General features: G+C 43.6%; 1 protein-coding gene across 1 annotated transcript in view; it reads left to right on the forward strand.

Moving 5' to 3' along the window:
* The first annotated feature begins 7,508 nt into the window (after positions 1-7,508).
* The window catches only part of LOC112577345 (neuronal acetylcholine receptor subunit beta-2-like), a 42,985-nt gene continuing 37,835 nt past the window's right edge, over positions 7,509-12,658 (forward strand). The window contains exon 1 of the mRNA XM_025260399.1: positions 7,509-8,331. Coding sequence (XP_025116184.1) covers positions 8,241-8,331 — 91 coding nt within the window. The 5' untranslated portion in view covers positions 7,509-8,240. The remainder of the gene's footprint in view (positions 8,332-12,658) is intronic.

Here is a 12,658-nt window from a genome sequence, read left to right on the forward strand (position 1 = left end):
ACACGCGCCTTCAGGAGAAACAAGGGGAGGCAATGCGGCCAATTTGAATGAGGGGCAAAGGGTGTTGCTCGCTGGGGGGCGGATGTGTGGGGGCGAAGTAAAAACTCCAAGCGGTTCTCTCCCATTATCTACCCGTTGACAGTCTTTTGAGTCTTTTTCAGCCGCTTTAAAACTCTCTTAGGTTTCGCTCATAAGAATTTACTCAGCCTCTCAGCTGCACGTGGAAGCAGGGGCAGGGGGCACAACTAGTCGAAAGGGAGATAAAAGGTCAGGAAAAACAGCAATAAATCTGGCCGCGGCTGAACGAGGCAGAAAGATTTCACGCGGGCGCGCGGAGAAAGATTGGCCTTAAGCAGCAGAAGAAAAAAAATCATTCGATTAAATGCCCACCCTATTTTCTTCGACCCTTTTTCTTTCAAACTCTTCTCGCCTTGTGTCCTAATCTTTCTACCAATCCCCTCATCATTACATGCTCAACAGCAGGAATCTTCTTCTTCCGCAAACATTCCAACGCTTTTTTTTTTACCCTGAATCTCCACGGAAATAATTGGCTCCATTGCTCGGAACTTTGTCTTTTGTTTAGGGGCTCAGATGGTTGCTGCAGAATCGAGCAGGCTGGGTAATTTAAATAACCTTTGAATTCCGTCTGTAAACTGAGGCAATGCATGCCTGTGGTTGGTAATGACGGATGTTTGACGATTTTGTGTCAGAAATATCCTGCAGGTCTGGAAGTAGGAGCCCACTGATGGTCAGCGGACAGTAAGTGGTGCACAGGTCCAAGATGTCCGCAGGAGAGATGCTCAAGGTCCTGCACATGGTGTCATCGGCATCGCAATTACTTCACAGGCCATAACACAAATTAAACACAGACACAAGATGTCTCCTTGTTCTCGCCTTGTCTGATCACTCTGACACACTGTGCAACTGTCAGACATCAGTCAGACAGTATTTCTGTGCTTGTTTCGACATGACTGGGGTCATAGGTCATCTGACAATTACACGCCGTAGCTGCTGTCATCTTTTCATTCTCTACATTGCTCTCACTCTCACCCGGTGGCGTAGGAACTGAGGGAAAGGAGGACCCTCTCAAAAGAAGATATCGAGGAGGTAAGAATGTGAACATCGTTCACTGTCAGCTGTACTGTCAGCTGAGCATCTTCCTATACCACACTCACTCTCTCATTCTTACTCTTTCCTCTCAGTGTCAGCCTGTCCTCAGCTTTCATAGTTTGTATGCGTCTCAATGTTTCTAAAGCCTGAGAACTGCTCAGTTTGTTTACCGCTCAATGTTTGTAAACTTTCAGAACGGCTAAGTTTTTGTCTAAATTGAATGCTGCTCCTTTTTTTTATTGCTTTACTGTTCATTTTATTCATTTTTCTATTAACATAAAAACATTTCTAGAAATGAAAGAACTCTTCTTAATCACAAACACCAATTACAGTAAATCCTAAAATGTGAGGACCTTTCATGTTGGTCCACAGGGATCGGCGTCGGGTACAAAATAACCTCTGCGGTAACGTCCCTCATTTTCAAATAGTCGAGCAACGGAATCCAAGTACTTTCCACTGTCCTGATTGTACACATCTTTCTTTAGTTCTCGAACAGGTGCGAATCTTTCGAGAACATCCATTTGCAGCGACTTCCTGTTATTGAGATGACCGTGTGGTTAAAGAAAACCAAGTCTTGAGGATGTGATGCTGGAAAGAACACAAAATGTCCAGCAGCCTCGTGTCCAGGTCATTAAGCAGGTCACGCCAAGTCACGAAGAATCAATGAATTATGGCGGCGTGCGGGTCCACCCACATTTTTACATTAGACAGAAGGCCATTCCATGACAGAGATGATGCCGACTTGAAAAACGTGAAGAAACGAGAATAGTTTTATGACAATCATAATGTAGCAGTGTGAGGCGGGCTCCGTGTAGCAAGATGTAAAGACCTGCCAGGATACACGACACTGGTGTAACCTCTCCTCCCGCCTCGCACAATCACATCTTATTGTCTTTGCAGGAATCAGAGACCATGAGTTTTTTTGCTAGGAATTTTTACAGGTTACTAAATTTCACCATTTTTCCCGACTCAGCCACAAAATGGCGGATTGCATGCGTCCCGGGATACATGGCAAGGACAGTGTGTCGGCACCAAATGTTGCTGTTGTGTGACCCTAATGTTTCTCCCAACTGTTTTGAAACCACAGTCAAAGACTTCTTCCAAAGCAACAACAATAAATAACATCTAGCTGAACAAAGAGTGTCTCCTCATATTGCAGGTTTGACTGTACCTGTAACTGATTACCTAAAACAAATAACATCTCCAGATAATAACTCTCTCTAACAAGAAATATCCTGGCTCGTCATAGCCCCCCATGGCAAACAGGTAAATCAGTCAAGAGCCATAAAGAAATGAACAACTTTTGCCCTTTTTGTGAGATTTGTGGCCTTTGCATGAGAGGGGAGAATGTTGCAGGAACAAAAGTTGCCATGAGAGCTGATGAAAGCTGGACGTGGACTGGTATTGTCAAGCCGCGGACAAAGGTTTGACGGATGGCCCGTCCATCTCCACAATCGACGGCTTTCTGCAGAATTTATAGGAATCGTCTCCCTTCACGACTCATTTCACTTGGGAAGGCATGTTCGCTTCTCTGGACATTTCACAAAGCGCTTTCCTTGCTTCGTAGACCGCCACATCGGGTTTTGGGAGGTCGCCTTACTCCAGTTGTAAATGGTTTTATTAGAGTCGCTATTTTCCAGCCCACCGAGCCTATCCCCAAGCTTTCAGATGATATCACATAAAAACTGAGCATGTAATGTAAGTGCTCACTGCAATCAGAAAGAACATTTCAACATACATGTAGTTTTTCTTCCCACATCAACATTATTTAGTACTTTAGAGAAAAAGATATTTGACAAGTAACCTGATTTCAAGGGTCAAAGATCTGGGTCTTCAAATGAGTTTTATGTTCCATTGCAAATGTTTGGGAACAAGTTAACTAAGTTGTTCAACGGAGAAGCAAGATATCAACATTTCATCCCTCATTTAAAATACACAGATCAAAAGCTTTGCACATATTTATCAAGAACTTTCTATAATGATTGATAGCAAGTTCTGTAAAGGCAGACACAAGTTTCTGGGGTGGCTATATGTGTATGTTTCCGGGGTGGATGTATGTTTCTGGGGTGGATGTATGTGTATGTTTTTGGGTAGCTATCCCATGTGGATGATTCTAGGGTGGCTATCCTATGCATGTGTAGGTTCTTAGGTGGCTATACCACGTATGTATATGTGTGCCAGAATCTTCTTGTAAATTATTATTTCGTCTCCTGCCATATTTAGATAAAATAAAGTTCAGGTATTATGGAAACAGAAGTGTACTAACAGTTGATTATAAATTTTTAAGATTATTAAATTACAAAAATTATCTTAAAGTTTGCTAAGGCAATATATTTTTCATCCAAAGAAATCCCAGCAGCAAAGTAGCAGGTTTATGGCTTCAATGGATTCCCCTGTTTCTAGAAATACCGAGTTTAAGTCTCCATTAATAAAAATAAGAGAAGCCCTAGTCAGCGCTAAACTAAACCCAGACCGAAGAAGCGGACAGGTGACAGGAATCAACAGTTTATAGCAACAGACGGGTAGCAGGCTAATTGCCATCAGAAGGTAACTAAGAACGGCATTAAGAGGATTTGCTTCCTTCTTACAGGGTTAGTTGACGATGCTGGCAATAACAACGCCTGGGCCATGGAAGATTCTAGACGACAGTTGTGACTGGCCCTGTGGCCGGTCAATGGCAGAGAGAAGGATGATGTACAGCAGTACAATGTCTGTCAACATGGCGCCCAGGGCAGGAGAGCAAACGTACTGCTTCTGCAGCAAACTACAATAATAAGTAATAATAAGTACAGCAAATAATAAGTACAAATAATAAGTACAGCAAATCTGCTGTCGGTGAACCCCTTACAGGACGACCTTCACATGTACCCGTCCATATTTACTTACACACGCACGGACGGATATGCATTGGTCCCAGCACAGACTATGTGCACCCTTGCTTACAAAATCTTGTTCGAGGTGAGACAAGAAGTCACGAGACAGGAAGTCAGATGGTACTGCCACCTGCCAGGTGCGCCGGCAACATCTGCTGGTACTCACTCTGGCCCTTGATTCGGTGGTGTCTGTCCTGCAGGTGGCGCTGTACTTGAGTCGACAAGACGGTCAGCGCCACCCATTGACAGAGCAGACAGCTTAGTGAACAGTGAACACCACTTGCGACTGAGAAAGGATAAGATGCCGAGGACTCTGGGACTTGCGAAGTACCACCTTAGCAGGACGTTCACATCCTGGGCTTTTCTGCAATCGAAATTTTCTTCTTTTCAGTGCAGCCAGATACCTAACCAAGTACTTACAGTACAAAACTTATGAAACTTTAACAACACTCAGTCAAACTATACTTACAGTCTGGCCAGATTATGACACACTGGACACTGTCCACATCGATGCCCGACTAGTAAGTTTTCCTGGAGGACACAGACACAATTTGAATCGTCTTCCAAGTCACTTTTAATGAAGTCTGTCTAATCTCAATCGCCTCTTGGGGATGTCAAACTGTGGTTTATGTAGATAAGCTGGTCAAGGCTCAAAGTAAATCGAGATCAACCTTGTATCAGAATTAGTCACTTACACAATAACAGATTGAGACCAGTCGGCTGACGATCACCAGGCCTGCAAGTCAACTTTGAAAGTTTGGAGAAGAGTTTACAAGAGGAAGGACGAAGGGCAGAATCAGAGGCTCAGTGAACACCACGTCTGGGACTCTGAGAACAGCCAGCAAGGATTTTACAAAATTGCACAACTACATTGTAGAAACTGTCGTTGTCTGAGAGACACTGTCATTTTATTCACGAGACTGCTTTGTGGTAATGTACATGTAATATGTCATCTGGTCAGAATGAATTAAATGATCAGAAATGATAATCTCTCTCTCTCTCCACACAAGCACACACGCGCGCGCACGGACACACACACACACACACACAAACTTACACACACACCTACACACACATATCTATGTATTCATAATATGACCCGGTGACACACGACTAGATGGAGAGTTCAGTCTTTCGACCACACGACCATCTTCTCAAGACTTCCAACACGTCCTTCCATCTTCAGAGGCAAGATGGCTGCCATGTAGCCAGCTCCTCAAACAATCCTGAAAGATTAGGGGCAGGATATAGCGACAGGATATCAGACTCACTGTCAGCACTCCAGGCCCTTCATAATCAATCGTCTAACAGAACAGACATAGTGTATGAGATACTGTGCCTCATAAATAAGGTCTACAAAGAGAAGGATGAGATTAAGTTCCTTTGGGTTCCTTCTCATGTAGGAATACAAGGAAAGGAAGAGGCAGTAATCTAGCAAGACTGGCACTAAAGCAAACATCAACATCCCTATTTCCCCATCAGAAAGAAAACTAGATACCGTCAGCAGTGAAAATAATATGGGAAGGGAAAGACTAAAATAAAAAGAAAGGAACTAAGAAACGGATTGATGATCAGTCGAGAAATATTGTACTTTACTAGATCCCATCAGTCCAGAGCATCTAGTCAGACTTCATGGAGACTATCACAACATATTAGCATGGGCAACAACCAGCAACATCTACAGCACTAACCTGCAACATCTTTAGCGTCACGGAGTAGAGACTTCCCCCCACATCTACCTTAGTCCTTCCCCTCCCCATCCTTTCCCCCATTTCCCTATATTCTCCATATTCCCAATATTCCCAGGTTCTTTTCCCTGTGAAATCGACTTTAGAGGGACGCTCTTCTCCCAACCAATATCATGATCAACAACAACAACAACAAAATTAACTGAAAGTCAAGGTTTTTTGAGCCTCCCCCTTGGGGCACTAAGTAAGATGGAGGACGGCAGAGAGAGACAAGGAGGGAGAGCATTAAAGTCATGTGGTTCGTTTGCGGCAAAGATTAGAGTCCCCTTTCTGTGCTTGTTAGTGAGAGGTTTTAAGCTGTAACACGATAAAACTAGAATATTCTTTTTAACACGACCTAAAAAATCCATTTTGCGACGCTGGCAGCACGAAAATGCTTGCAAAGATGGTTTTGCACTTATTACAGGATCCTTCAAAAAAAGATAAATTTAAAAGTAAGGAAACCCTCCTAAAAAGTGCAGCTGCTTTTAGTGCAGAGAGAGAGAGAAACAAAGAAATAATTTCCTTGCTGAACACATAAAAATGTCTTGTATTAATACATAAGTCAGATAGCCATGAATAGGTATTAGCCACGCATGTAGTCGCTTTACATTGTGTGGGTCACTAAAGCAGTCTACATGACAGAATTCACCGATCGTATAAAATCGAAGAATTTTTGTTTCCTCTCACAGGTGAAAGTTTTTCACGAAGTGAGATTAAAAGAAAATACAAAAAAAAAAAAAAACACTTTTGCCATCAGAATGAACAGTATCACCCACTGAGGTACACCAAGAAATTCTTCAAGAATTTCCCTGCACTTCGATGTCCTAATTGCAGCAGCAGCGCCATCTGTGTCTGACAAGAAGGGTCAAGATCGGGGTAATGGCAGACTGGCGGATACGAGGATAGACTTCCGGTCACGCTCCAGGATGGTCAGTGATCTCGATTGCCTGAAATAACTGGCGCTGATGAGGCAGAAAGGAAGTGGTATTTCTCCAGTCACCGCCACGTTCACCTCATGCCAGTCACGTGGCGACCTCGGGGAATGTGATTGTCTTGGGTGTACCATCATGTGGTGTGGGGGAGGGCACACACCCTGGGGGCATAACCCACACTATAAGTCTTTATATCACAAATTATCTTCTTACAGCGAAGTGTAGAGCTTAGTCTTATAAATAGATAATCTGACCGTATACTACACAAATTTCTGATGTCGCCATACTGTCCCAAACGAAGAACTCAGTGATGTTGTTCAAGGGGAAATCAGCGGAAGGAGAGAGAGTTGAAGAATTATACGCTATCGCTTCTTACTGATGACCACAAGCTTGTGTTTGTTTATTTGGATGGTTGTTTTTCTTCGCCTAAAGCCTAAAACAAGGACTGGAACCATTAACGTGTACTGTCAGCACGTCAGCCAAGGCGCGTAACTCGGGATTCTGTCCGGAGGGCGACAACTCTGACATGCAAAGAAGATGAGCGCGTGAGAGAGAAGACGGGTAGGATGTGGCGCGAGGACGAGATTAAAAAAAAAGTAGGAGAAGGAGAAGAAGAAAAAATAAAAGAAGAAAAAAGAAATAGAAGAAAGAGAAATTTCTCAGAGCGAGAAAATTAATTTCAAATGAAGTGCAGGCTATTCGCGGTGCTTTTTAACAGTCGTTTCCGCTTCAACTGACGCATAAAACTCGGGCATTTATGTCCAGCGACTGATAAGCCCACAGCAGACGACAGCAGCCGCCGACAGTTCTGTCCCTACCCTCTTCCTCCCACCCTTCCCCTTGCGCCCGTCCCCCTCCGCACCACTGCCATGAACGCGCCTGCAGCCGCCCGGTAGAAATGCGCATGCGCAGTGGCACACAAATGGCGCTGTGCCCGCGGCATCAATTTGTCAGCGATAATACCACACAAGTTGTCCGCTCTTAGACTTTAGTGGACAAGTTTTTCGATCCACCCCCACCCCTTTCTTGGAAGCTGTGCTTTGCCAGTCTAATTACAAGCTTTCCCTGGATACTCCGCCAGACAAAGGGGGTGGGGGAGGCGAGATGCTGCGGGTGCTCAAGCTGTTGAAACGAGGTGAAAAGTGTGGGTGACCAAAAATATAACAACAGAAAGGAAAGAAAGAGAAAACCTGGCGAGGGTTAAAGAATGGTGCCATGACACTCAAGGCTTTTCCTCCCTTCTTCTTCGCTCTCATCTCACAATCTGTTCTTTTTATCCACCCGGCGACATCAGGGTCTTCAGGATTCCAGTGGATGGTGAGGCTGCGGAAGACAACACCAACGTCCCAAGGCATGTGACTTTAGTGGATTAACCTGCTTCTTCCTTCCATCGACAGCTGGAGCTGGATGCGTTTGTGAAGACGGAGAGTGTTGCGACAGGAGTGATCTGCCTTGACTGTTACAGACCGTGGTGGCGCTGTGAGGCGCTGGGAGGCTGGTGGCCGGTCAGTGGGTTCATGTGGAGGCGCTGGGTGCTGAGCTGCTGGCGGTGCTGTGACGTGTAAGGGGGACGTAGACACGTGGGGTGCCTTCTCATGTCAGGTGACTGCACGGCTACTAGGATGGTGTGTCTCACCTGCTGCTTCATTTCCTTGCTGTGGATCTTCGTCAGATACACGGAACTCAGTGAGTTTGCTTTTTACTTTTACACTTTTACACTTACACCTGTCTATGTGAGTAAACAGCATTCACACACACATGCACACAGAACTGTGTAACGAACATAATACCGATACACGGATGGTGTTTACTACAACACAAACAAGTTGTAAACACTTTAGTTGATTAGGACGAGATTTCTTTGATCGCTTTACTAACTAGTCTCTTGTCTATTTGACCCTGTCACTGACATCAGTAAGGTCATATGAACACTTTCATGCTGTGATCTGTTGAGGTTTCAGAAATTTATTTTCAATCCCAATGTTTAAAGATTCAGAAGCATTGAATAAAGGAGTGACATTTAATTCCAAGGTAAACAAAAGCCTCGGAGTAATATCGACAACTTCAAATGTCGAGGAGGCTGTTCTAATTCTTGTTTAGCCAGTTTAGCTGATTTCAAATTTGGGAATAAACTTCAAATGTCGAGGACCTTGAGCTGATGCTTGTTGAACTATTTCAGCTGATTTAGGATGTCAGAACAAAAAATTTCGAATGACAAAGATACTACAGGGATTTTTTGTTAGCTCTCTGTCAACTGGGCTAGGAGTTCGGGATATTTTTTTTCTGAGCTTCTTTAGCTGATTTTAAAATTTGCTTCTCTGTGCTGTTAGCTAATACTATCATCAACATCCTCCAAACATAGCAACTAAAGGTGCCCTCGTTATTGTCTTATAGTGACGTCAGTAAAAACCGCCACACACGTATTACCACAATAACACACACACACAGGGACACACATCGTGTGTAAAACGTGCAGTTGTGTCGGTGCCATGACATCAGACACGACTGCAGACTGAGGAATGAGCGAAAGGAGGAGGTGATGAATGGGAGAAACAATCGCTGGCAAGAAGTGCAGGCCTCACGAGGTTAGTCTAATTTCTGAAAGCAGCGCCACCTCCGTTTTTTGAGTAATCCATTAATCTGTTTCCAGTAGACTAGATACCAGCTCGCCATCACTGTTCCAGTTTGACAGTTGATGCCTTTTATCAACCACTTCTACAGAGCTTCTCGCCCACAACATTCATGGTTGCCATGGTTTTTTGCCCCTACCTGTGGTCCGCGCGTTCTTGTGTCCAAAGTGTTCATTCACATCACACGAGGTCCATTAGGCCGAGAACTTTACACCTCCACTGATGCACTCATCCTTTGTGATGAAGTCAAAAATTGTCAATCATGGACAGTAAAACAGAGTTTATTTGTTTATTGTTTACGTGGGTTGTTGTAACAGACAACAGAGGACTGGCAGAGAGAGTAGCCATGTTGGTCCATGATGCCCGCGGTGTTTTAATGTAAAAACATAGACCTTCTGTAAAAATAAATAGTGGAAATATACAATGAAACATTTGCTTTCTTCTGATTTAGACATCTTACCCCCATCTGTAGCACAATACCTGCTTCTGTCCCCCGAAAACTCACCCAACTCTTTCATCTATTTATTCAGTGATAGTAAATAAACACCGGGGGAAGCCTGGCTACAAACATAGCAGGAACCTCACACAAACTTCATCACATTTTGTTAACTAAGTAAATAAATAAATAAGACAACTCACAAAGCGCAAGCTACAAGCTGTGAGCTCGAGGCAAGATGGTTTCTCTCTCGTCTACCCTTCTCTTTCTCATTTCCACTCATATCTCATTCTCCCCCAAACTGTCCTCCCCTCCATCATGTGTGTGTGTGAGAGAGAGATACAAACATTTGAATGCCGAACCCTGTTATCACCAATCCGAATATTTTTCATTCACCAGACCCCAGAGCGGCCATTAAATGTCATTGCTTATGAAATTACTGATAATTTTAAGACACGTGACACTTGACTGTCTTCTGAGCCGAGGTTTTGTGAGCATCTTTGAGAGATGTTATCAGAGAGAAACTGAACAGATCCACAGTCTGCTTTGTCTCTCGCCGCCTCCTCTTACCCTCACACTGATCCTTCTCTTTCTCTCTGTCTGTCTGTCTGTCTGTCTGTCTGTTTGTCTGTCTATCTGTCTGTCTGTTTGCATATTTTCTGTTGGCAACACCAGCCTATCATCTCTTTCACCACTGGTGATGGCGCATAAAAAAATAGTGCTTCAGTAACAACAGAAAGCTTGAAAAGCTCGTGGGTGTTTCCATAATCATTTTTTTAAGCAAAAAAATGTAAAAAAAAGGATGTCGGTAATGCAAATGTTTTCTCGGAATTTTCAAAGTTCAAACAAGTGAAGAAGCAATTTATGAGCGAGAAGAAACAGATATTAACCTTGAGATGCGGAGTGTGTTTTTTTGTATTAAATATAATTTCTGTAAATATTTTGGACGAGAAAATTGGAGAAAGAATTTGATTTTGAAAGGTTGATAAACAAATCAGGGAATGATAAATCGATAATTTCGATAAACCCAACAGATAAGCGGATATTCCGGATACACCAGGCTGCTCCAGGCAACTAACCTTCTGTAGAAATCAATCAGTTGAAGGCTGTCTTTGAAATCATGATTGAAGGTGCCGCCATTTTCACTTCTGTGCATGTGCATCTGAGATACATTCGGAAACACCGTGAGGATGCAGGTCGTGATATTCTGCTCAGCCTCCAGTTCCTATCAAGATTGTCTTTCGTCTTTCGTCTGCCGCCCACACGTGTGTCTGTACAACGACTCGCCGGCACTCTGACTGGATCACGTGACAGTTTGAGCTCTTATCGTTGACGTGATGTGACGTAACGAGAGGAACTACGTCTAGTGTGAAAATACGTGGAGCGAAGATTACATGTCTCAGGGCACCGGGTCACTCAAACACTGCATCATCATCGTCGTCGTCGTCGTCGTCGTCGTCATCATCATCATCATCATCATCATCATCATCATCTGTGGTCTCCCCTCCTATGTGTGTGCGTTGGTCATAGATATGCGTATATATATATATCATAGATAATTACAAACAGGTGTACATGTGATGCTACTATCATTAGCCTGTCCTCGTTTGTTCATTAACACTCGATGATGTGGTCACCAAACCTTGTCCACTGGAATGTGTACACAGAAGGTAAGTATACACTCGCTGTATGTCATTAACGTTTGTTGATGCAGAGACAATAAACAAAGTCAAGTTCACTGACTTCTGTGCGATCAGACATTCCCATGAAATAAAACTAACCAGTCGGGTAGCAACAGACTTGTAGCAAGAAAACTCGTAACTCATTTTACGTTGTATTGAGCACGTGACTGATGTATTCAACTCCATTTTGCTTTTCACAAAAATGCTTAGATGATCAGGTATTGACTGTTCCTTTATGTACGAACATTTTGTAAGATGCAAAAGTTAATGACCGAGTTTCGGGAGTGCTTGATTGGATGCCGAATATCGACTGTAGAGCAGAGGTTTGAATTGGCTGAGCAGGTGTCAAGCGGTTCCTTGGAGAGGCCAAGCTTCTTGTCCGTCCGCCATCATCTTGACATGTCGTCACGAGCCTTGCACCTCATCACCACCAGCTTTTTGCCCCACGAAACATGGAGTTTAGCTTTTGTGTTTTGCTGTATGAGACTAGCGTAACACTACAGTCCATTGGCTGGGAACAGTGATGAATGCTATGTAAGACCACAGTCCATTGGTTAGGAATGGCGATGAATGGGATGAGGGAGGGTGTCCGTGCTTGTCCAATGTTTTGTAATCGCCACAAAGGGAGAGATTTCCAACGGTTTTTTTTTTACACCGCTCTCGTCCGCTGGAAGATCGTTGAGAGAAGAACTGACCACAAGGAGGCGAAGTGTACTCTCGGCTGTTATGATGCTTATGTAATTACATTCTTGTTTGTATTGATCTGCAGAAGTTCCACTTGAGGCCTCCTGTTGTTGTCAGTTATTTTGTGTTCTGGTGTTTCCTCCACGATTTGTGCAGCTCTTGGCTTTTTGTTGTCCTCCCCGCTGTGAATCACGCTCATCATGGAGTTTTGCTTTTGTGTTTGCGAGGCCATTTCTCGGTTATTGTCTATCGTCTACATAATTTTCTTGTACTTCAAGCTTTCCTAGCCACCTCTTTGCACTTAAAAGGGGACGGCAAGTGAACTAACAAGTTGAGCTTTAATGACTGATTCTGATTTTCTGAAATACTTCCGCTGACAATGTGAAGTTGCACGAAAATTGTTTACTTCATGTGTGTGCGAGGATCTGAAAGAAATTAGACATTTGGTACAACTGGATTCAATACAGCGACAGAAGGAGACTCATTCAGTTTCTTCTTTTCTTTTCTCAAACAGATTGTTCTCCTAAAAATGTCGGCAATTATTGCAAGGTCCAAGCATCCTGTCATGCAAGTATTTCCCA

This window comes from Pomacea canaliculata, linkage group LG12, assembly GCF_003073045.1.
Source record: "Pomacea canaliculata isolate SZHN2017 linkage group LG12, ASM307304v1, whole genome shotgun sequence".
Classification (NCBI taxonomy): domain Eukaryota; kingdom Metazoa; phylum Mollusca; class Gastropoda; order Architaenioglossa; family Ampullariidae; genus Pomacea; species Pomacea canaliculata.